The 25,775-nt window shown below is 27.7% G+C and overlaps 2 protein-coding genes across 7 annotated transcripts in view; one reads left to right on the forward strand and one right to left on the reverse strand.

The window, feature by feature from the left end:
- Nucleotides 1-11,288: 11,288 nt before the first annotated feature.
- LOC107440651 (uncharacterized) lies at nucleotides 11,289-23,730 on the forward strand. The gene is made up of 7 exons (XM_016053627.3): nucleotides 11,289-11,484; nucleotides 15,498-15,667; nucleotides 16,240-16,328; nucleotides 17,541-17,589; nucleotides 20,597-20,721; nucleotides 20,854-21,007; nucleotides 23,459-23,730. Exons 1-7 carry the CDS (start codon nucleotides 11,429-11,431, stop codon nucleotides 23,608-23,610), a joined length of 795 nt encoding a protein of 264 aa, XP_015909113.1. The 5' UTR covers nucleotides 11,289-11,428; the 3' UTR covers nucleotides 23,611-23,730.
- Nucleotides 23,731-24,050: 320 nt separating this feature from the next.
- Nucleotides 24,051-25,775, reverse strand: part of LOC107440660 (SID1 transmembrane family member 1) — a 72,551-nt gene continuing 70,826 nt past the window's right edge. For all 6 annotated transcript variants that reach the window (XR_011638373.1, XM_071188227.1, XM_016053639.3 and 3 more), the window contains one exon: nucleotides 24,051-25,660. Coding sequence is in view for 5 of the 6 variants with exons in the window: in XM_071188227.1 (XP_071044328.1) it covers nucleotides 25,598-25,660 (63 nt within the window). In the remaining variant the exon portion in view is untranslated. The remainder of the gene's footprint in view (nucleotides 25,661-25,775) is intronic.

Here is a 25,775-nt window from a genome sequence, read left to right on the forward strand (position 1 = left end):
TATGGCCACTGTATATCAATAACCTATTCTAACTCTAAAATATTTTTCTGTACTTCGCATCTGAAAATTTAAAATAACCAACATAGCACTCTATGGCACTGTATATCAATAACATATTCTAACGCTAAAATATTTTTCTGCACATCACATCTAAAAATTTAAAATAACCAACGTAGCACTCTATGGCCACTGTATATCAATAATATTCTAACTCTAAAATATTCTCCTTTACTTCGCATCTAAAAATTTAAAATAACTAACATAACACTCTATGGCCACTGTATATCAATAACATATTCTGACTCAAAAATATTTTTTTGTACTTCGCATCTAAAAATTTAACATAACCAACAAGCACTCTATGGCCACTGTATATCAATAACATATTCTAACTCTAAAATATTTTTCTATACTTCACATCTAAAAATTTAAAATATCCGAGATAGCACTCTATGGCCACACCTTATCCGCCACTTCTCAGTGCACTCCTCCCACCTTCTAAATTGCACGACTTGCCCTACATGTCATTTATGGCACATTATGAAAAGAAAATAGCCACTTTTTAGTAAACCAAGTCACAAAACATTGAGGGAGTATCCTAGAAAAAGGAAAATTGAACTGTTAAAAATAACGATGCAGATGTGTAATGACTTGAAATGAGATGAAAAAGCAGTTGAGAAAGAAGATGATGACAGGAACATTTTGTTTTCCACTTCTTTTTTTACATTCATGGTTTTAATTGAAAAATCGGCCAATCGACTTTGATTTAGAATAACCTAGAAACTATCAGAAATTAATCATCATGTTTTTTCAAAATAATTTTCAAGTTCATGGGGATCATAGAGTTTAATAAGTTCAAGGTTTTATTTGCAAGTTAAAGACAATCTTACACAGACAAAATTGCATTGACAGAGCCAAATTATTGTTTTAATCTATTTTAAAGTGTTAATTACAATTTTAAGTAAATTTCTGTAAGATTAATTTCATTTCTAAATATAATATGATAGTAGATATACATATCTAGCACTATTTTGTTGGTTCCTGATTAAAATGTAGTGGAAAATCTTAAAGATTATTTAGAAATGGAGCCTGATGGAAATGTAGTTGTGAATCCAAATTCTACTGGATATTCAGATTCAATAGCAGTTAGCTCCTTAAATATTAGTGAAAATTCAATTAGTGATTTTAATTGGAGCGTAATTGGATATAATCTATATTGAAGTGTTAATTACAATTTTAAGTAAATTTCCGTAAGATTAATTTCATTTCTAAATATAATATGACAGTAGATATACATATCTAGCACTATTTTGTCGGTTCCTGATTAAAATGCAGTGGAAAATCTTAAAGATTATTTAGAAATGAAGCCTGATGGAAATGTAGTTGTGAATCCAAATTCTAGTGGATATTCAGATTCATTAGCAGTTAGCTCATTAAATATTAGTGAAAATGTAATTAGTAATTTTAATTGGAACGTAATTAGATATATCAATGGAAATGTAATTACACTAGCTGAGGTACTCTAAACACCTCTGATTCCTGATTAAAACGTAGTGAAAATTCTTAAAGACGAATTAGAAATAGAGCTTGATAGAAATATAGCAGTGAATCCAAATTTCAATGAGTATATAAACCTGCTTTAGATTCATCTATACACGTTTCGGAGAATTACTAAAAATTGCCTGATCTTGATGGAAAAATCATGGATATAATATTTAAAAAATGATCAACTTCCAAAATTGAATTTATTATTTGCTTAAAAATTTCTAATTCTCGCTTCTTTGCCGATCTATTTTATTGAATTTTATTTTATAATCAGAATTGAATAGTTGCTAGCGTGTTAATGTTCGATTCCGTAGCCTTGAAACCTTGAAAACCTCCTGAAAACTCCTGAATCTAACTAATGTATTACTAAAGGGTGGTATTTTACAGGCTGAAGAGTTTTGTCAATTTGTTTTAAGATCTATGAAATAACCGATGCCAGTGACTTCTCAAGCAGTGGATTTTTCAGATGCAATTATTTCACCGCATTTCTATACGATAGATGTACTGTATTTTATCCAACTTATGGGATCCAATATCCAACTCATGGGATATCAGCCAACTTACTCACTATTAGGTTACAGTAAAAAGCAAGTTCGTTGTAAAAATGAGCATTCACTTTCCTATTATGTACAGTTCTCTTGCAAATTTAGAACTGGATGAATCACCCTTGAGATTTAAATTAAGGTTATCCAACTTATGGGACACAAATGGGACTTAAGTTTGGAACTTGAATGAAATAAACCGTAAACGCGTCAAAATACTATTTACTTTATATACTCTAAAATATTCTTCCGCATTTCTATACGACAGATATACTTTAATTTATCCATTTTATGGTATCCATTATCCAACTTATGGGATACTATATAACTTAAGGGGCATAGATATGGTATTTTATAAGCTAAATAGTTATGTCATTATGTTTTAAGATGTTTGTGATTGTGTTTGCCCTGTGTTTATACAATCACCGATATTAGTAAGTTCTCAAGCAGCTGACTTTTCCGATACAATTACTGACAGTAACGCGCAAACCGTAAACGCGGTTAAATACTATTAACTTTAATATACTCCAAAATATTCTTCCGCATTTCTATACGAAAGATGTACTATATTTTATTTAACTTATGGGGCATAAATGCGACATTCTATAAGCTATAGAGTTGCTGTTTTTTCTTTGTTTTACGATATTTGTGATTGTGTGTGTCGTGCTTATAAAATGATCAATGTCAGTAATTTTTCAAACAGCTAACTTTTCAGATAAAATTACTCACTATAAAGGTTACAGTAGAAAAGCAAGTTCTTTGTAAAAATGCACATTCACTTTCCTAATATGTATATTTCTCTTAAAAATTTAAATCTGGGCAAATCACCTGTGAGACTTACATTAAGGTTATCCAACTTATGGGACATAAATGGGACTTAAATTTGAAGCTTGAATGAAATAAACCGTAAACGCGTTAAAATACTATTTACTTTAATATACACCAAAATATTCTTCCGCATTTCAATACGATAGATATACTGTATTTTCTAATATAATTTAACGGTCAAAAGCCTTTGGTCTCTATCATCTCTACGGATTTTCTACATCTTAAGTGGTCATTTACGCTTTGGGTAATGACCTTTGAAATGACAAAAGAGTAATGGACACGAAGGGCGCGGTTGAAAATGTGTTTTTCATAAGATAAGATTATCCTTCTTATACCGCATTGTGCGAGACAATTTAGGTCAGGAATATTGTTAAATCCAACTTTCTTTTTATCGCAATAAAAGCAAAAAGAAAGCATCTTTTATTTATGTTTTTTGAAAGTAAATAAGACTGATTTTTTGGAAAATCATTGTTTCCGATTTTGAAAACTACTTTCATTGTTTGATTCTTTTAACTATTCCAGCTTCGTCTCTTTTTTATTTGAGTTGACAAAAGTACGCTCTAGTTTTACATGATCTAATTAAAAAACAATCATGAAATAAATGTCACTTCTTCATTGTTCTCACAATTTAATATAATTTGGCATAAAAAATTGCTGAATTGGAAATGCTGATTAAATAAGCCATGCTATTCTACATTTTCTAAAGATTGTTATCAAACTTTTATTTTAAAAAATACGGTGCTTGGGAAAGTTTGAAAATAAGTTGAATTATGCGCTCTAAATTTTAACAAAAAATTTTATGAAAGCAAACTTTTCATTGCTGATATATTTCTCTATGTTTTCAAGGAAAAATTATTTTTTATGTGTCAAAATGTAGAGATTAATGTCGAAAAATATAATTTTTTTCAAGTTCATTTTTATAAACGTTAATCTTTAAATTTAACATTAAAGCTTAAGTTTTGCATCTTATGATAAATATCATTAAGCTTGAACCTTTTATATCTTTAAGCTTAATAAATATCATTATTAAACCTTACATTAAATACACTCCATTTTATCATGATCTTATTAAAAAGATAAAACAATATCTGATCTTATTAAAAAAATAAAACAAAATAAACAAGAAATAAATGTCATTTCCTTATTAGTTTCGCTTTTTATTATAATATGGCTTAAGAAAAATTACTGAACTGAAAATTTTGATAAAAAAAGCCTATTCCTCAGTTAATAAAATATCGCGATCAATTTTTATTTTAAAAACGATTATAGTGTTTGTGAAAGTTTAATATAAATTAAATTATATATTCCAAATTTTATCTAAGAAAAATTACCATGGTAATACATTATTCGATATATTTTTTAAAAAGAAAAAAACAATTTTTTAATTATTAGAATAGTGTCGAAAATATCTTTCTTTAACTTTTTATCCGTTTACCTACTCCGTTTACCTTATTTGGCAGTAATGGGAAAAGTGCATTTTTGTAAAAGTGGTACAGTGTTTGCATTTACATTAAATGAAACTTTTCTACTGTTAGCTACTAATGAAGTTAAAAACATAACAACTACTTGATTTAAAAACCAAATATATAATTCCAAATTATTAATATATTTTTAATTTTCAGCTTTTCTAATATAAATACTAATAAAGAAGGAATTGAGTTACCAGTCTTTAACATTCTAAAAAAAAGGCATGTTCCACTTTTAAAGTTCATGTAGTTTTCAAACAATGTTAATTTTTGTGTAATAGCTTGTTAAAAAATATGTTCTTACATAACGGGGTCTTAAAAATTTAAGGGTAAACCACATTTTTTCCTAAGAGGACATTTTTTCATCAAACTGTTCCTCAGTATAATTTCCAGATAGACACTGAACTAGTTTATGACATTTTCACTAAATAGCATCACAACATGCCATAACAATTCATGACCAACATGAAAATCGTTAAGATATTCACCAAATTCACACTTGAACAACACTCTTTCAAACACATTCACAAAATCTTTTCAAAATTTAAAATGGTTAACTCTTACATTTTTAACATTAATATTTTTATTTTTTTTATTAAAAAAAGTTGGTTTCTGTAGTGCAGTAATCTGCTTCCAAACTTATAACTTAGTTGATACACACTCATTTGGAAAAAAAGTTTATGTTTCAAAATATAAAACTGAAATTTCATAAATTAGCCCAACTATCATTCTTTTCACTTCGTCAAAATGTGTTATACATTTCGGAAAATATTGAGTTTTAAGCATTCATTTTTATATTTAAAAAAAACTTATTTTTATTTTTTACACTGCTCATCATTAATTTGTTTTTTACACTGCTCAACTGCTCATGCAAAATAAGCGAATGTTCAAATTATTTTATAACCGGCAACTGACACATTTTTGGATTTACAATTATCATTGTTGAAATCCAGATCCTTGTAGTTTTGAACCCAACCCAAAAAATAGGGGAACTCCTGGATCAATAATTGAAACAAACTAGTCTTCGTCTGGGACGTTTTAATGGAACTGACGAGCATTTGCATTACGTGAAAAGTCAAACCATGAAAACCTCCCACAGTTAGCTCGGTAGATAGAGGGCTTAATAAAGTATTGAAATAATTTGTAAAAATTTCAGAAAATGTTTTGCGAAATATTTTTCAAAATTTCAAAAAATATTTACGCATGATCTTAGAATCATTACAATGATTGATTTTTCGGTTACACCCTCCTGAAAAAATATCTTTTTGTACCTTTCACCCGCAAAATAGACCAAGAAATACATAGTCTTAATGCGAAAAAGGTTATACAAGTTGGCTTTGTAAAATCTAGTAAGAAATAATTTGCTCTTTTAGCGTACGTAATTTTATACATAATAGAAATAAATTACATTCTCATAATTCATAACGTTCATGTACAAAATTCATTCTTATAATTGTCTTTAAAGTAAAGTGCTTAAAAAATTTTTGATCTAATATTTAGAAACAATTTACTCACAAAGATTCTAAGTCGATACTTATAATCTAAAGCACAACTATTATTCCAATTCATAAGCTTTTAAAAATTCAGAAAAATGTCTTCGCCTTTATATTTTGGTGTCGCCATCTATTATCCATTTGAAAAACTTAAACTTTTACATTTCCTCCAAAACAAATTTCATTATAATTTTGTTTTGCTGCCATCTATTGTTGTTTTACTGAAATATTTGAAATCAAATTTTCGTAATTAAGAAGCTTATTTTTGAAAAATATTTATAAAATTTAAATAACCCTAGAGTGAAAATAAATTAATGTAATTCAAAATTAAATAAAGTAGTGTAATTTATTTTTTTTAATAAATTAAAATGAGTGAGCTTATAAATTTCCTATAAATCAATTTTAACAAAATTTTATTTACGAGTCAACTAAGAATTTTCAAAATTTAGTAAATATATTAACTTGTAAAGATTTTTTTCATCAAGAGGAGTAAATTTTGTTTTATCAAATTTTTCAGATGCAATAAATTCGAAATAAAAGGAGGGATTTTTTTTTTCTTTTTTTTTTTTTTTTTTTTTTTNTTTTTTTCTTTTTTTTTTTTTTTTACTTATACGCAGTTGAGTTCTCAAGAATTTTTTTTTCCTCTGTTGGAGGTGAATAATGACTTTTAACTTGAATTTCTCCCCCAATAGCCCATAAACTGACTCTTAAAAGACAAAGGCTACTATTTTTTAAAGACAAATACAGCACTTTCTAGCTCTTGTAAAAATTCTAGCATTAACTATTATTAGTATTATCTATTATTACTTTCTAATAACAACTATTAAGTCATACAGTTATAAAAATTGCAAATTTTTGATGAAGCTGAAAGAAGAATGATTATGTTCCCATCTATCGCACCATTGTTTATAAAGACAATTCGCCTTTGCATATTTCGCCCCTGATAAATATGCAGTTGTTTAGTTTCACCTCACATAAGTTGATATTAGTGGGTTCATTTTTTGAAAAGAAAAATATATTAATTTTAAATATATTTTTTCTAATCATTAGTTCGTGCTTAAGTGATTCAATTTGTTAGTCGTGTGGTATTTTAAATAATTATTATGCAAAGTTCATACAGTCCTTGAAAAAATAAAGAATTAGGAAGTAAATTAAAAATTAAAACCGTGTATTAATATTAGCTACTGTTCCAGGGACAAAATGGCATAGTACAACAAGCAAAAATATAAGTTAGCATGCATTTTTCGTCACTAATATATTGTGTAAAAACAAGTTTTAAGTTCTGCAATTTTATTTGTTCCGAAAGTTTATTGAAAGCAAAGCAATTTCACTACAATTTTTTGATTCATTGTATAACACTCATTTCATGTATGAATATTTAGAGAAAAAATAGAAAATAGTTAAGAACCGGTTATAAAGTAAATTAGGAAAATAAAAAACCTAAAATAACACCCCAGCTAGGCTTACTCTCCCTTTATATTTAAAATATCGCTATATTGTTTGTAAATGGAATACGTAAGGTTACACGATTTCCCTACTCTCTACACTTCTCCCCTCCATCTCCATAGTATCGGCGAGCCTTACTTCTTTCTTACAACAGCATGCTTTAGTAAGAATTTTGAATAGAAATAGCGGAAAAAGTATAACTTCAAGATGGAAACAAAGAGGGGACACGTGTGATGAGTGGGAAATCGCATATCCTTGAAAGGCCTATTCTATTTAGTAAGACTATAGTTGCCTTCCAAATAGATAGAAGAAAATCTTTCCAAAAAATTGACCTCCGTCCTTCATTTTTATATACCTGAAATAATTTTTAAAATGTAGCTGCTGGCTGGTAAGAATCCTGTTGCCTTCTGCAGAATTACTCTGAAAAGTTTTTAATTAATGTGAAAAATCCAATTAACAGTAAGAATTGCTGGTGGAGCGCTGCTTCCTTACACAGTATTACTCTTAATACGTTACTTTTGTGGTATACTTTTAGTACCAAGTACTTTTTTGCATAATCTGCACTGAGTTCGTTAAAACGCCTGATAGTTATTCGTTCAATTTATTGTTGTTGTTGTTCATTTACGTCGCACTAGAGCTGCACAATGGGCTATTGGCGACGGTCTGGGAAACATCCCTGAGGATGATCCGAAGACATGCCATCACAATTCAGATCCTCTGCAGAGGGGATGGCTCCCCCGTTTCGGTAGCCCGACAATAGTTCATTCAAATAATAGTACAGTAAGGAACCGATTATCTGGAACGATCGGGACCATCGCTATTCCGGATAACTGATTTTTCAGGTTTTCTGAATCGCTACAAAAAGCCGTTTTTTTTATTGTTAAACCCAACTAAAAAAAAAAAAATATTAGGAAATAATCTTAAAAAGAAGAAAAAACGATGAAGTAATACAGTAATGATTATTTCTAAAATGTTGGTATGGTAAACATGTTTCAAAAAAGAAAGAAAAATCCTAAAATCTCATGAGGGAAAAAAAAAATATTTTTTTAAATGGCGGGAAAATTTATCGAATTTCGTTCCGGTTTTTGGTTTTCCGGTTTTCTGATTTCCGGATAACGGGTTCTGTACTGTAGTTATAATCTGAATATAATGTAATTATTCGTTATTTTACTATACATTAAAAAAAGGTGTTCCGATAGCTTGGCGGTGCAGTTAATTCAGAAATTGCATGAATGAGGAAATAGTTGCATTTAAAGGATATTCGATTAATACCCGTCATTTTTGTATATATCTCTATCATTCCTTTTTTGGCAGTAAGTGATTGATTGCTTTTCAAATTCGTTTAATTCTTAAATTCATACTTTATCTTTTAATTCTTTTCTAAAAATAATCATAAACTACTTTTTCCATGTAGACGCAGATCAGCGTAAAATAAGTTCTATAACTGAATTCAGTCCCCTTCGTGATGATTCATTAAAAAAACAACATGCTTCTGTTCGAAGTCAAGGTTTGTCATATTATTCGGAAAGTTTTATCAATTGCTAAATTTGAAATAACTTAAACCAGCTTCTTTCGTTTGGTTCAATTTTTGACAAATAACCAAATAATGAATCTCTTCCTTGCAATGAGTGGTGACTCAAACTTTTAATTGACTTTTGATTCGATTTCTTGAGTAAGAAGACGGCGAAGGGGTTTGGCCTTTTCTTTCGGTTCTCCGTTAAGATCAGAAATTTTTTAAAATTTAAAATATTCTTATTTATTTGCATCATTTTTTTATTATTATTATTATTATTGTAATGCTGAGGGCCACACATAAGACCTAGTAGAATATTATTTTAGATTTCTTCATTAGAAATTTAATTTTTCTTCATTCATTAAAAAAAGAGGAAAAAAAGTTTAATTGAATTTTGTGTGGAATAACTTAGATGAGGCAAATTACGCTTAAGTTTTCTGATTGACGCTGATGAAGGCTGTAAAATCATTACTAGTTCATAAATTTGAAAAGTAAAATGAGGTTTATAAATGCGAAGCACTCAAAAAATGCTTGCAACTAGCCACCACGTGCACTTCTACACAAGCTAATCACTGATTGCTACTGAATAAAAATGCTAAGAGGGAAGCTCACAATAGGCCTTCGATGCAAAATATAACGGAATGCAATTAAAAAGGTCAAATTCATTTTAGTGTCTAAGCTGAATGATTCGTGTTTTTTTTATTGTTATTATTATTATTTTCAGACTCTTAGCTCAAAGGAATCATTTTCAACCCTCGTGAAAGATTCATACAAAAAAATAGCTCGATCTTTCACGTTTATTTATTTATTTATTGTTATAACTAGGCTTTTTTTGGGATAAAAATACCTCCAAATTACATAATAAAGCGTGATACTTTGTTTCGTTACAGCAGAAATTAGTTGAAAAAATTTAGTCGATTCACTTCCAAACAATTCCAGGTTAATCGAAAACTTTATTATTATTATTTTTTACATAATAATGAAAACTAATTTATAATAATAATGGACGAGACACCAAAACTTTTATGCAAATTTAATTCTGTATAAGATAAGTTTTTCGTTTCTAATAAAATTTCTGAAAAGAGATCCGGCAAAATCAAAAAAGTAAAGTCACTTTATAATATTTTTGAAAAAAAAAAAAACACTTGATATTCAATGATTGGGTGAGTACATATAGAAATGCAGTATTTCTGTATGTTGTCAAAACTTTTCTTGTAAAATTAAATGCTGTAACAATGTCAGTTTCTGTATACTTTTTGAATATTTTAATGTTTGAAGTAATATGATTCAGAAAAGTGGGGAATTTAAAGTTTAAATAGGCCTTTCATATTAGATCATTAAATTTAGTTAAACAATTTCACAGGCATTAGGTTTTAACTCTGAAAAGAAGATACATATTTTTTTCCCGTTTATTTACAAATATTTTTCCGATGTGTTTGGGATGTTCCTTCTCTAAAAAAAGATAATCCGTTTTGTTTTCGCTTGCATAAGGAAAACTATCAAACATTTTTCTTTTTTAAATTTAATAAGCCTCAATAAAGAAGAAACGTTGCAATGCTACACAGAAGATATCTCCAGTACAACTGATGATCGTGTTGTACTGCTAGCAGTCATTCGTCTCGAATAAAAATTCCCCCTATTGATCATTACGTTCGCGAATAACTCCCAAGATTAAAAGTTTTAATTTATTTGAAAATCAGGACAGAAACTAACATACCTTCTTCTCATATGACTCTCCTCACGCTACTGGTGAATGGCACGCGAAGTGTTGCCATAGGTGGAGAGTTCTGCTCTACACCACCTGTTGATCATTACGATCGCCAATTAAAAATTCACAAAATGGAAAAAAAATTGCTTTTGGCAAAATGATAGGTCCCGCAGTGGACTGATCGTTAAGACACGGTTCTCATCAGATCACCGAAGTCAAGCATCACTGGCTGCGGTCAGTGTGCGGGTGGGTGACCCACTTGGATCAGCCTGCGTAGGGACCGAGGGTGTGCGGTATTGGTCCTCGTTAAACTGTGCTACCGTAAAGTGCTCGACTTCGCGTGCAGGTCGTTGGGCTACCGAAGCGGGGGTGCCATCCCCTCTGCAGAGGATCAAAATTGTGATGGCATGTCTTCGGATCATCCTCAGGGATGTTTCCCAGACCGTCGCCAATAGCCCATTGTGCAGCTCTAGTGCGACGTAAATCAACAACAACAACAACAACAACAAAATGATAGCTACTGCGCGTGCACAGAACTTGACGAAAGCAAGAAGCATAGATTGAGGCATTCGAAAAACATTACAAAATAGAATTCGCAGATCGTATTTGGCGATTTTCTCTGGAATTTTGCGCTCGCATCTCTGAATTCAAGTGCGCGCAATTTTTAGATGCAGTGTGAATGGCACTTAGCTGGAACAAACTTGAAATTTTTTCTTATATTTATATAATTTAATGACACCTCATCCGGACAGAAATAAGCAGGCCTAACTGTTAAATAAAAAACATATTACGCAATTTGGTCAGAAAATTGTAAATAAATAATAGATTTGGATTACATCATCTCTTTCAAATTAATAAAACCTTAGTGAAGGTCTACAAACACATTTATGGATTTCAACTGGTTTTTTAGAAATGGCCGTTATCGGTCAGATCAACCTAATTTGTAAGTTTTGCTACTGTTCTGAATTCATATTTTAATTGCTTGTGAATTGTTTGCCGTTATTTGGATAATGAAAGCTTAGTATGTTTCATAAGTTGAAATCAAATAATGTGAATTGCAATTTGACTCTCAATATAGTAAAAATGTACATTACTTGAACAATAGTTTTGATGCATAAAACAATGGCAGCTGTTATGTTTTCACTCTTCTATTCACTATACAATTATATTAACATTACTTAGTTCTTTTTTACATTGCAATTTTAAAAGGGCTCCAATTACCATCCTCAATGTGTAACTTAATATAAGTATACTGTAAAGTATACTATCTGATGATATTTCTTTTTAAGCATTCTACAAGTTAAATGCATGTTCTTATTAAAAAAATTTATTTATACTTTTTTACATCTATAAAAACTCATGTAAATAATCTCTTTGTGATACATTAAAATTGCATACATTTGAAAACATGTAGTTTTGCCAAATAGTTTTTGGGAGTCTGTAATTTCTATATCTTTATTAATAATTGCTAAAATTTTGTAAAGAAATTTATTTCAATTATTTTCTTATTCATACAGTTATTCCATGGTAACATTGATTCAATTCCGCAACATGAAGCTTTTGAGCTTTGCTCCAAATTCTTTCCCCATTTGAAAAGTAAACAATCATTTGGCTTTTTGAACAATCCAATTTATAGTTTTCACTCGAAATCATTATTCTTTACTTAATAATAATTCTTTTATCAGCATTTTATATACTATAGAAAAACAAATTACAATATATCGAAAGTTAAAATCTTAAAGAATAATAAAATACAATTCATGATTTTTGGAAACTTAGCAAACATTCTTACTAAATTGGATTTCAGTGTTCTACTTAAAATACTCCAAACAAATTCATAATTTTTATTTTGATGAAAAAAATTAAGAACTATTCTCATTGCTTGTGATTTTTCTTTATTTTATTTATGTATTATTATTTTTATTTGTTTTCTATAAGGAGTAATTATTTCATATGTAATTAATAATTTCTATTCTAATGAAAAATGCAACAATTTTGATTAATAACTACATAATATTTTTATGGACCTCTAACAATCAATCTTTATGGACCTCTAACAATCAATAAACAATCTTTGAGTACAATATTTAGCATAAAATCAGTAGATTGGTTTAATATTACCATTATAAATTAGTAATATTATACCCATCACTTTTGACAGGCTGTGGTGACCTTTGCTTTTTGTTTGCTGAAAAACCTTTGCTTGCCAGAAAATTTTTACTTTTAACTCATAATATTTACCAATTCAGTAGATAGTTTTGCTAGGGCTGTAATGAATATTTTACCACTATTAGGTATTCAGTCATTTTGCGGAATATCCAGTTAGCCGAAATCTACGCTAAATATTTGCAAAGCATTCTTTTGGGAAAGTAATTTTAGTCAATGTTTTCTTTTGAATTTGAATATACAGTCAAACCCGGCTATAGTGAACTCCTGGATATAGTGAAGGAAATGTTCGGTCCCGTGCCTTGCTATACAAGTAATGTTATTTTTTGTGAATATGGTGAACCAAAAAAGTGAGGAAGTTGGATATAATAAGCTTTTTTCCGTCTACGACTGATTTTTTTTTTCTCATTTTTTTGTAATAATTTTGAAATTTCTACTTCAAAATAAATGCATACACTGATTTTTAAAACCATCTATTGAGGGGAATGTAGCGATAAGCATTTTTTCTTGTTTGCTTCTTTTATCTCACTTTCCCATCCCTAAACAAATCAAGCAGATGTTTCCTACCCAGGCAGATGATGGTGCACCTGTAAGGTGTCAGTGGGATCAATATGCATTTTCTGTCAGAGCGAATGAGGCATTATTGGTCAACACTAATATGTGATGGTAAGACCCTCATTTCAACAACTTTTTGCTCTCAGTTCAGTTTAAAAAAACCTGCAAACAAGTTTCTCAAATTTAACTATGGCGAGCAATAAACGTAAAACTTTCTTCATTGATGATAAAATGGGCGTAGTGAAAAATTGAAAATGGATGCAATCAAGCTGATATTTGCAGAGAATATAAACTATCCAAATCTGCAGTTTGTAGCATATGAAAAAATAGGCAGTTAATAATTTCTGCTCATGAAAAAAAATTTTGATGCCAAAAAAAAGTTGAGAAAAACAGATCATAAGGATGTTGAAGAAGCATTACTGAAGTGGTTCAACATTAGAAGAAGCCGCAATCTCCAGTATCTAAACAAATGTCGATGAATTTGCTATGTGATTTTATGAGACTACTTTTATGTGCTAAAATAGCGAGTTAGACAGGTTTAAAAAGCGGAATAGCAGAAATTCAGGGAAAATTATCTGAGAGTCGAGAAGTGTTTCCATATCTGATGTTGAGGATTGCTCATCAGTTAGAGATTACTAATTTTTTTTGGACGCAAGAAGAAGAGTAATAAAAAAGTAACACATTTTTTGCTACTACATAATATTTTTCAGTCATTTATTTGAATAATGTGTAAAAAAAAATGTGAGGAGTTTGGGAACCATTGGTTAAATTGCCTGCATAACAGATCTAGTGAACTCCTGGTTATAGTGAACCGAAACGAAAACCCTTGAAAGTATTGAAACCCTTGACTGTATTTAATAAAGAATCTGAAATTGTATTTTTTAGAATACATTGTTAGAAATAGTTTTTACACATATCTATTAAGTTCTAAAACTTGCACATGGCTTGTAAATTTATGTTGTGGAAAACTAATAGAAAAGCAAAATTTAAAGAATTGAAGCTAAATTATTTTATACTGAACCAAGAGTTTCTTCTGAATTTTTTATTCTAAGAATCAACAGCAATTTTGTTTTAGTTTTTATTTTCTTGTTTTTATAGCACAGCATTTAAAGGGAATGTTTCTGATAGACTTTACTCTTTTATTGCCACTTTTTCCTGTACAGTAAGATAGATATCTGGTAACATAGAAAACTGTGATTTTAATGTTAAAGTTATATTTTAAGCACGGTTTTTTTTCCTCTTGCTTTTTGTATTAACATTTTTATCAGTGTTTTTATTATGAGTCAGCATTTTTTAAAGAGAGTTTGTAATGAATGTTATTCTTTTATTGTCACTTTCATCTAAAATTACAGCAAGGTGAAAAAGTCAAATTAAGATTTTTAGCATTAAATTTTTGTTTAAAAATTAAGAATGAATTTTGTTTTGGTTTCAATTTAGCTTTTTCTTTGTTAAAAAAAACTTATAGTTTTATCTACATTTTTATTATGATGCGGCAATTAAGAGGATTTATATGTGCCTTAACTTTTTTTTTAAAAATACAGTAATTGGGTAAATTGAGAAGTTCAGCTTTAAAGTTTTCTTTTGAGAATTAACAAAGATTTTTATTTTTTCTGTTTTGCTTTTGTTTATAATCTTTTGTTTTTGTGGTCATTTTTTAAAGCATTTATGATAGATTTTATTTCTTTTCATGTTGTATCAATAGTTTTTTTCCAGAAAATATTATATTCAGCATTAATGTTTTGTTTTATGAATTAAAAGGATTTTTTTTAATTTTCCTTTTCTTTTTCAACTTCATGATTTCAGTTTTATTTATAGCTATAAGTCAGTTTGTTTATTTATTTTAAATATTTCTAATGAATAACTATTAGCGTTCATTTCCCTTCATCCCATGCAAATAATATAGTTTTAATTAATTTTCAGTAATGACTAAACTTATTTATAGGTAAAAAATATTTATTAATCAATTTTTTAAAAAGTTTCTATTCTGCCGCCAAATATGCGGTATATGAACGATTTATTTGTCCAAACCGCTATTCGTTACATCCATAATTTTTTTAACATTCGTTATATCCTATTCCCTTATTTTATCAAATTCTATTCTTTTTAGTAGGGATTTTTGTAGTAAATTAGTAATGAATTTTTTTTTTCAGAATTTTGTTTTTATCTCTTATAGACTAACTTTCAAAATAATTTTTAATTTTTGATTTATAAAATCGATTTATAATTTGTGTATAGTTTCTCTGAGGAAAATGACATAGGAGATAGTCCACATGAAGAGGGAATAAACTCCTCTGATGTCCCCTTTATGGAACCATTTGGAAATATGGATGACACAGCACGTGGGTTGTTTCAACATATGGAAGACATGCTAAATAATATGTTTTCTTCATCTTTTGTACCTTTCGGTAAGAGAAAAGTTTAAATTATTGTAACATATCATTATATCTCCTTTTTTTAGCATTATTTTAAATGAACAACTTTTTTTTCCAGCTATAAGATCTAGTTATAGTTTATTACATTTTAATCAAGGAGTTTAAAAGCTGGTCATCTTTATTGTTAGTGCTGTAAAATGAATGGTTTTTAAACTCACTAATGATAAGGCTGGTTTTAGTTTACAAATTCGATTCAAACATTTTTTTTTACAAGTATACTTGGGTTTTTTTTTGTTTGTTTTTTTTTTGTTCATATTATTTAAATAAATTTACAACTTGAGTCCTGAGATATATATGTATTTTTATATTTCAGATTTTGCCCTTAAAATAAAATGGCATTTAATTTATCTCAGGCATAAAATTATAAATATTTTGTTTTTATAACAAAATATTTAACATTCTTTAATCATAACCAGATCATGCAACAAACACCTGCAGAAAATTGTGTGGTCTTTTGTAGTCATTTAATACTTTGTGTTTCAGCTTTTTTTTTTATTATTTACTACCTTTTTTATATTTTGTTCTTTTCTGTATATATTTCATAGGATCTATAAAGCTTGAAGAAAGCACTCCAAATGATCCTCGTTCTATGATGCTTAAAGATCCTGATTGTAAAAGATCTGAGGAAAATCATGTATGTTGAAAAATATTAAATTTTTTTTATCATTTTCCTTTATTAAAATAAGTTTTTTTTTACCTACATTTGTTCTTTATTTCTGTGGAAATATTAATTAAGTTAAAATGCTTAGAAAAATTACCTTAGAATGCATGCTCGAACTTGTTTCATTTTCCCTTATTAAAAAGTACTGAAACATGTGTACTCCCTTGTTTCCTTTTTTTTCTTCCATTTTTTCAGTATATCTTTTATATGTTTCAAATTCATTACAGGAAATTTAGTAACCCAAATAGATATTATTTTTTAATTTGTTTCATTTAAAGTGATGGTCTTGCAATACAGAAAAGTGATTATTACTCTATCAAGGTTTCTACTATGGTAGCAGTTTTACAAGAATACTTTAAAACTATCTAAAAATGTGGGACATTCTTTCTAAAGCATTTTATTAGATTCTTTAATGAAAAAAATTTCAACAGGAATTGCCATCACATCTTTTGTAAAATTCTTATGATAATAGATTCTACTTATCTAAGCGTTAGGATGATAATTCTTCCACACTTTGCGTTGAAAACTTAAAAATTCTTAGAATGACTGCTGCTTAAAAAAAATTTTTATCTTCGTCATGTCATGATTTTAGGATTAAAATTTATATTTGAAATAAAAGTAATAGCACCGTAGAGAATTAGGTTTTTAATCTTGGAAGATCAAAATTTTATATAGTAGTAAATTAAAAAATGTCCAATGAACTTGGGCTGCTTTATATCAAAATTATGATATCTTTATATCATTATACAGGTATCTTTGGTAAGTTTTGATATTGGCATTGCAACTGCATTCAATTGCACATTTTAGATGCTAATAGAATTAATTTTTTAATGTTTCTGATTAGTATTTCTCTTAATCATAAAGTTTCTTACCACCTTTTTATTTTAAATTTTTCTTTTTTTGACTTATTTTGCAAAAAAGACTTCATCAATGAAAGTCATGAGAAGTTTTCAAATTGTGCTTTCATAAAACTAAATTTAAATATGTACAATCATAACATTTGTCAATTTTACAAATTTATATTATGTTTGTAATTGTTAAAAATATTGTTTTACAACTGAATGTTTTTTTCTGAAAAATTTTTCAATGTTCTAAGTATATAATATTTTTAAGGTATTAGTGCATTAAGAATGTGTGTTTCTCACTTTAATATTTCTTATATTTATCTCTATGCTTATTTTTAAGGATGTCAAGTTTTCTGATGTGATAATTCCTGATCATTTTACTGACAGTGGTAAGTTTTAAAATATCGTCTGTATCAAAGAATAAAAATTCTGCCTCATTAAAAGAATTTTAAAAAATACGGTTGGTTGTAAGAAATTTTTATTTGCAAACAAATGTTTTTTATAAATTTGTTATGGTAATTTTTTATGTTATATGTTTTTTTATGTATTGGATTGTAATAGTATTGAATCAAAAAAGAAATTGAAATTTTAAGATCTGTATGGAAATCCCAAGCATATGCAATCAACAAAACCACATGGACAAAATCAACACAAATTGAGTGCTTAAAAAATGGTTTTTCAAATGTTTGATTCAAAATTTCCCATACAAAACAAAGTAACATTAAAAAATTTATGAAGATTGACTACAGATGAAGATTGACTACATTAAAAAATTTATGAAGATTGACTTTGCTTATTACTATGCATTACGTTAACTATTACCAGGTACATTTAAGTAAAATTTCACAAATTAAAAAAATTTAATTGTAAATAAAATTAATTTCAAAACACTTACAATTTCATAACAAATCAATTATTTCCTGCATTGTTGAATCTCAACTCACGTAAAAATCATATAACTATGTCAGTATAACATAAAAATCATATATTTTTAAATCTATTATTTTTTCTTCTGAAATTATGTCTTCTCACGTTTGCCTCATACTTTGAGGGTAAAGCCAGGGCAACCCTAAGATTCTAAACCCTTTTTATTGTAGATTTGGTTCTTCCAGCAAAAAAAGCAATAGAATTCGACATACAGCATTTTGGTTTGCAGATGGAATAAAAAAAGTATTTTTAAAAAGAGTTATCTCAAGAAATACGTGTTAGAATTAAAAAAATATAGTTTAGCTTGTTTAATAATTTGAAAAACCTATCTAATTACACCTTATTTGACCCCCTTCTCTACTATCTGAGATTAAGACAGTTTCTGGAAAGTAGAGCCTTTTTGGGGGAAGGGTTTCAAACAAGCCTACCTTCCAACATTTGATGTTTTTGCTAAATGTCTTGTCCCAGTACTAATAAACTAAAGTCACCTATCAAATTATTAAATTTTTTATAAAACTAACTGACAGTGCAATTTTAATAAACCTTTTAACTTAACATTTTAACTAACTGAATATAAAAGCATGACCATTTATCTTTCTGAGCTTTTATAGATCTATGTAAAATATTTATGTGTAGTGGTGAACAAATATCTTTTAAATTTTATTTATAAAATTATTAATTTATTACCTTTACTCCCACTAAGTAAATTATTTTCTGAAACTACAGAAATTCTGTTGTAGTTGGAGGAGCAGAGGTGTGGCTTTTATCTGACATTTTTCAAAATGTGTATATTTTAAAGAACTTTTAAGCCATATTCATTTTGCAACTTCAGCACCACCTCTTAACAAAAATACAACAATATGTATGTCAAATTAGGACACTTTTTTCCTGGAAAATCGAAATCTGGAAAAAAAGATAAAGGTTTAAAAGCTGCTCCTACCTCATCCCGAGGGGATGATGTTGGGGTCAAGCTTGGAATTGTTATTATATGCATCTTTTAGAAATTGTAGCTTTAGATTTTTGATTTGATGAATATTTCTTAAAATAGTTGATCACTTGCATAGTGTTTTATTCATCCTGTGTAGTAATACATTGTGAACCAGAATTTATTGATATCAAAAAACAATTCTGAATTCGGTTTTCATTTGCTTATAAGAAAGAAATTTCACAACTTTTTTTTAATACTGAAAAAAATGCATTTTTTTTTTCTTCAAATTTCTGATTTCTTAATGTATTCTTGGATCTCTTAAAGGCAATTTGGTCATAGAAAATTAAGTCTACCTATGAGATTGGGATGAACTTACTATTGAATGTGTTGAATTTTTTTAGTCTGTAGTATTGAGATTTGACTGTGTAATATCTACAACAAAACCACAAATAGATTGTATAAGCATAAACACAGACGTGCCAACCTAGCAAAATTAACATTCAGGAGTTTCCCTAACAAGAATTCAGGAGATTTCAGGAGGGGTAAAAAAAGGTGCATGGTATGCAACATTTGGCATTTCTAAGGAATTTTAAGTAAAAAATTTATTAAATATAAGAATGCAAGAAATTTTACACACTAATAGAGCAATAATTGTTTAAAAATATTAAATGGAAATAAAATAATTAAACACAGATTTAGCAACACAAAACTATATTAGGTAGATACTCTTTAAATAAATACCATTTCCTTAATAAAACATTATTCAAAAACCCTTGACACTGTAATAAAAATACACAAAAACTTTTAAAAAATAAACAAATTGAATAAGTATTTTATTTTAAAAAACTAATTCAATACTAATGTCTGTACAATAAAGAACCAATTATCCGGGATGCTCGGAACCATCGCTATCCCGGATGTCTTAATTTCCCGGTTTCCTGGATCGACAAAAAAGTGTGGTTAATCGATGTTTTATCAAACCCAAATTACAAGGAAAAAATGTAAACACATTTTAAAGTAAGAGAAAAAAGAAAAGCACTCCTAAATCTAAAAAGGAAAAAAATTGTAGAAAAATAAAATTTAAAAGAATAAAGAAATTTGCAAGTTTAGACAAGAAAAACAAGTTTAAAAAATAATTACGATTCCTAAATCAACTAATAAACAGAACCAATGATTAAATAACGCAATATATTTCATGGGGGGGGAGGGCGAAAATAAAAGGAAAACCTATTAATCTAAATAAAAACAACACTTGAAAATTATCGAACCGAAACGNTCAACATCATTTTTAACTACTCAATTTCTCGACCCTTTTTTTTTTTCTTACAGTGTTTTTATATTTAGCCCTCTTTGTTACCCTGTTTCTCAATCCTTGTTTTCTTTTTTTTTTTCTTGAATTCCATAAACTCATTTAATACATAAAGTTCCATACTGATTCACCAATGTTCCACTTTTCCCTCTTCAAAAACCCTTTTTCCCTCTTGGTCTTCCTTTTTCATGCATTTTAATATTTTATTTAAGCTTATTGTTTTTAATTCTAGACATTGATGAACATGTTGCAAGACATGGATTGATTTTAGATGATAATAAATCAGAGCGTCAAACCCCTAAGCTTTTTTCATATAAAAAGTTTTCTTCTATAAGAACTGTTCATTTACCTGATGGCGTAAGTTTTTTAATTGTTTACTTAAATTTTCTCTTTCTTATTCCTTTTATAAATATTGGGGAAAAAAACTCACTCCAATAATTATTATTAGTCTTTTTACAAAAGTTTTTACAATGTTTCAAACTGTTACAGACTGTTGAAGAGCACAGAAAATGTACTGATAGTCAAGGAAATGTTACTACAACAATCCGTAGGTCTATTGGAGATCAGAGCTATGAAGTTACTACTCATGCAGATAATCAGGGTATAAAAGAAAAAGAAGAAAACTTGACAAATTTGGATGAAAGTAAGTTAAAGTTTAACTGCTTAAAATTAAAAGATGTTTTTACACTACTTAATGAAAAGTTGAGTTTTCAAAGAAAAGCTACTTAACTGCTTAAAACATAAATTAGTATTGGTGTTACTTGTATCTGTTTAAAAGTAACATAGTGAAAGCTCAGCTATCCTGAATGAGCTGGAAACTGCAAATTCTATATTCTTGAGCAGTGGTTCTTGGTTTCATATATTGCTTTATCATCAGTAAAAAGTGCTATATTTTAATTGAAACAAAAGTTTGCCAAAATTCAATCATTTTAAAAATATAAATGTTCTCCATAAAAATTATAAAAGCTAAATAAAAAAATAAAGTTTGCTTAGTGAGAAAAAAAATTTAAGAGAGGAACTGAAAAAGAAATTGTTTTTATTTTTTTAACTTTAATTATTTAATTGAAAATCTTGATCTATTAATAATAGTATATTTACTGAGAAAATGGTATGTTTCAATGAAAACACTTATAAAGAAAAATTATAAGTGTCAAAAATGTATAAAAATCTGAATAAAAGACCAAAAAGCTTATTAAAAGGCAAAGAGCTTATGTGAAAATGCGCAAGAATAAAAGAATTACTTTTAATTCTTAACTCTTACTTTATTACCAATGGTTCAGAGTGCTGAATCAATATTTTGTAGTCAGAAAATTTTTATATTTTTAAGCTTTTATTTTTTGCCAATATAATTCCAGATAATTAACTTTTTACCTGTACAACCTTTAATAAAATTAGGGATTTTAAAGCCTGTTTCCTTTCTAATTCTTAACTTAATATGCATGTTAGAATAATATGACTTTAACTTGAAATAAAAATAAACTTATTTAAAAATGACCTAAGAACTTTTTTAAGTTAGTACAAATGTTCTATAAATACAAATATAGTTCAATTTTTCAAAGATTAAATGCAAAATATGTTTTCAATTTTCCAAATAAATGTTTCTAAAATTACTGTAGTGAGCGAAAAAAAAATTCCATAAATTTATCATACTACAGGGTGGTTAGCCAAATTTTTCAAAAATATATATTTGTTTTCAAAAATGTATATTTGTTTTTCAACAATATATATTTGTTTTTCAACAATTTTTAAGAACTTTTCAAGCAGTCAAACAAATATTTTAAACACTTAATATTTTTTTTAAATCATAAAATATTCACATAGAAAAGAAAACATTTTCTTCCTATTGTTAAAAGTTCATCATATATATCTCCATAAAATTATTAAAATTCAAAAACATTTTTAAAGACTTTACAAAATCATGATAAAAGTTTTTGACAAAGAGCTCTTGATTTTTAATAGCCACCATAAAAATATTTTATGCTCAATTTTAAATATAACATTAAAGTACCACCTGGAATTTGTATATTCATGAAATTTCGCTGGTTTTGATTTAATTAACGTTTTATGCATTATTGCACTTCAGATTATGGATAGCTAGTCTAAAAGTTGGCAACTCTTGTTTAGTTTCGATGATATTGAAATTTATTTCTTTACATATTATGTATCCTAATGTAAGTCCTTAGTTCTACAGAGAGGTAATTTGATTGTCAAGAAGGTAAAGATATCTTATTTTTATCCTAAAACATTAACATTTAAGCTTCATTTAGTTAATAATTCAATTTTTGCATATTTAAAATTATATGCACGGCATTAAACTTTAATAATAGCCTAGCCAGTATGACAAAAAGAGGAAAAATAAGGTTGGAACACTGACTGAGATAGACTAAGAAAAAAATCAGCTTTAATAATCTTTGACTGTCAACAAATAATCTTTAAAAAACTTATAAAGAAAGATTTAAAAATGTTACTATAAAAAATTTGCGTATTAATTTTTTCAAACATTTTCTTGTCGAGTAGTGTTATTTATTGAATTACCAGGGTACCATTTTTAAAAAGTGCTTATTTTTTATTTGCATTTGTTAAAAGCTTTTAAAGGTGCTTTTTCTATTCAGTGTTTGTAAAAAGTTATTAATTTTCTATCTTTTGGAAAGAGAATATTTCTTTGCAGTTTTAATTGTCATCATAAATTACAAAAAATGCATGATTTTCACAATTTTCTATGCAATATTTATTAGAAACTAGCTATTTTATCATGATTATGTGAACTTGGTGAAAATGTTTTTGAATTTTATTCATTTTATGTTCATAAAATAAGAACTTTAAATGATAGAACAAAATAATTTTTGTTACTGCTCAGATACTAATTATGAAATTTTTTTTTTGGAAAGAGATTAAAAATATTTTTTGAGTGTTTAAAAAGTACTTAAAAGGTGATTTTTTGTTGAAAAATCTGGATACGCACCCTGATTACAAAAAACCAGATAGTGCAGAAAAATACCGAATTTCAGTTATGGTGGGCAATTAGCAAAATGTTAATAACTGCAATTTTTTTTTAATTAGGCATCAATTTAATTAAACTCTTTAATTTATTAAGGTGAAATATCAGATTTTGAGCAGCGATGGTTAAATATGAAGAACAGAAAACTGCCAATTCAAGAACCAAGATCAGATTTAGTATTACCTAAATCTGCACCAGCTGGAGATCCTTCCTATTTATCCATTTTCAAGAAATTCTTTGGGCTCTAATCAAATAACTATTGCTTGTAATCTATGTAGATAGTTTATATATATATATGAATGTAAAATTAACATTTAATTTTACTTTTATAATTTTAAAACTGTTTTCAATAAAAATATTCCACTTTATCTCTCTGTCTCTCTCTCTCTCTTTTTTTGTTTGGAAAATTATTGAAACATGTTGGAAATTAAAAAATTTTGTTTTACAGTTTGCTGAAATATCTGTTAAAAAACATGGAACTCATAAAGCAATAGTTTTATTCTTGTACCATGTAATCTTCTTTCCAATAGCTATTTACATATATTTCAGGGCATTTTTTTAGAAATTTAATTAGTTATGTACATATTTAATATAATTTCTTTAAAATTTTATTTGCCTGTTTGTAAGTAACCTTGAAATTATATCGCATATCATATTTAACATAGAAAAAGAAGAACACAATAGACTCTTAAAGAAAAAAAATCACTTTATGATTCATTCAATAAGCTCGTTTTACAATCAATAACAAATATATTATTCACAAATGAATTGGTTTAAAAACATAGATGTCATTACATTAATTCATCACTTAATTTTTAAATCACTTGAATGCAGTACATAAAAAATAAATGTTCATTTGAGTAAAAATAAGTGTGTATTTCAGCAGCTAATATTAAAACAAGTTTTTCTCTTAAGATACTATGCATACATAAAAAATGATTTACTGTATTTTCCAGTGAAGACCCCACAATAAAAACAAACATTTATCATTTATATAATGCCATCTTAATATACAGTTAACCAACATCTATAAAATGCATAAAATATTTTTTAAAAAATATTTCAATTGGCATAATTTCTCAAAGATTTTTTTAAAAAAAAAAACTTAAATACGCTAATAAGTTCATGGAAACATTTCTGGCAATCTTGGGGCTGGAATAAGAACTTTGCATTGAGGAAGAATGAGTATTACTAGAAGTCAAATAATTTTAAAAATGAGAAAAAATATTTTAACATATTTTTCAGAAGGATGTTAAAGGCCTAGTGCTGGCACTGAAGTTATGCAACTATATAGTATGAAAAATATGCTTAAAAAATTTATTACAAATATAGAATACTTGATATTTTACATGATTGTGATTTACAATTGAAAAAAACTGAATACATTTTTAAAAAAAAATAATAAAAGCCTCAATCACTTTCTTCCCTAAAAAAACAAGTTTAACATGCTATCATCTATGAGAGCAGTATCAAAAGAATCTTTCACATTTCTGGTGTTGGAAACGCCACTATCTCTGTTAAGTGAATTGGTTATTTTGTAATTGATCCAAGAACATCTCTCAGGTTATGTCCCCTCCCTAAGATTATTCATCATTTTCAGCTTGCCTTATCTTCCTATGGGGTTATTCACTCCCAAATTTGAGGTAAATAAAGGTTTGTTTTTTAGGGGGTTCAATTTAAATTATTTCATTTAAAATTCCATTGCATCTTAACAGGTAGATTGTGGGGGGTATAAGCTACTTTTTTTACAAGAGTTTCTAAATGTAAGCTGGAAAATACAGGAATATTTTTTATAATAATTCATTGAGAGTTTTATTTACAGTTCATTTTAAAACTTGACAGGACATGTTTAACTTTTCAAAGTTATTATTCATCCCCAATAAAACAGTCCATTAAACTATACTTACAAATTCATGAAAACAAATTTCAGTATAATATTTATACCTCAATTGTAAGATGCATTCAAGATAATTCATTCGTGAACAATATTTTTATGAAAGACAAAAATTGGCAATATTTACATAAATACTGTAAAAGCAATAAAATCTCTGCACTCAAAAGATGAATCTGTGTCACTATTGTCAGGCGTGCAACATTCACCACTTTGAATTTTAAAAATTTAACACCTTTGTGTTTTATTACCTCTTTTTTTTATAATTGTAATCTATAAAGTGAAAAATAAGTTAAGATTAATTTCAAAGTAGTCCAGAGTGCAAATGATTAACATAACATTGACTAGAATACTGTAATCTTCGACCTTGGTGTATTTTCCAAATCATCGTCTAATGTAAAAAGGACCTGAAAAACATAGCGTCAAAACTAAATGAAGTAGGTGAGCAAATAATACTTTTTCAAATGATAACTGAAGTGCTTAGTAAGTAGGTATTTAATTGAAGAGCACTATTTTGTTATC

Source organism: Parasteatoda tepidariorum, chromosome X2 (genome assembly GCF_043381705.1).
Source record: "Parasteatoda tepidariorum isolate YZ-2023 chromosome X2, CAS_Ptep_4.0, whole genome shotgun sequence".
Classification (NCBI taxonomy): domain Eukaryota; kingdom Metazoa; phylum Arthropoda; class Arachnida; order Araneae; family Theridiidae; genus Parasteatoda; species Parasteatoda tepidariorum.

Excerpts from the sequence above, each read along its gene's own strand:
- LOC107440651 (XM_016053627.3), top strand. The coding sequence starts at position 11,429 with ATGGATTTCAACTGGTTTTTTAGAAATGGCCGTTATCGGTCAGATCAA. Across the intron at positions 15,668-16,239 it reads TTCATCTTTTGTACCTTTCG|GATCTATAAAGCTTGAAGAA; the intron begins GTAAGAGAAAAG and ends TATATTTCATAG. Across the intron at positions 16,329-17,540 it reads AAAGATCTGAGGAAAATCAT|GATGTCAAGTTTTCTGATGT; the intron begins GTATGTTGAAAA and ends CTTATTTTTAAG.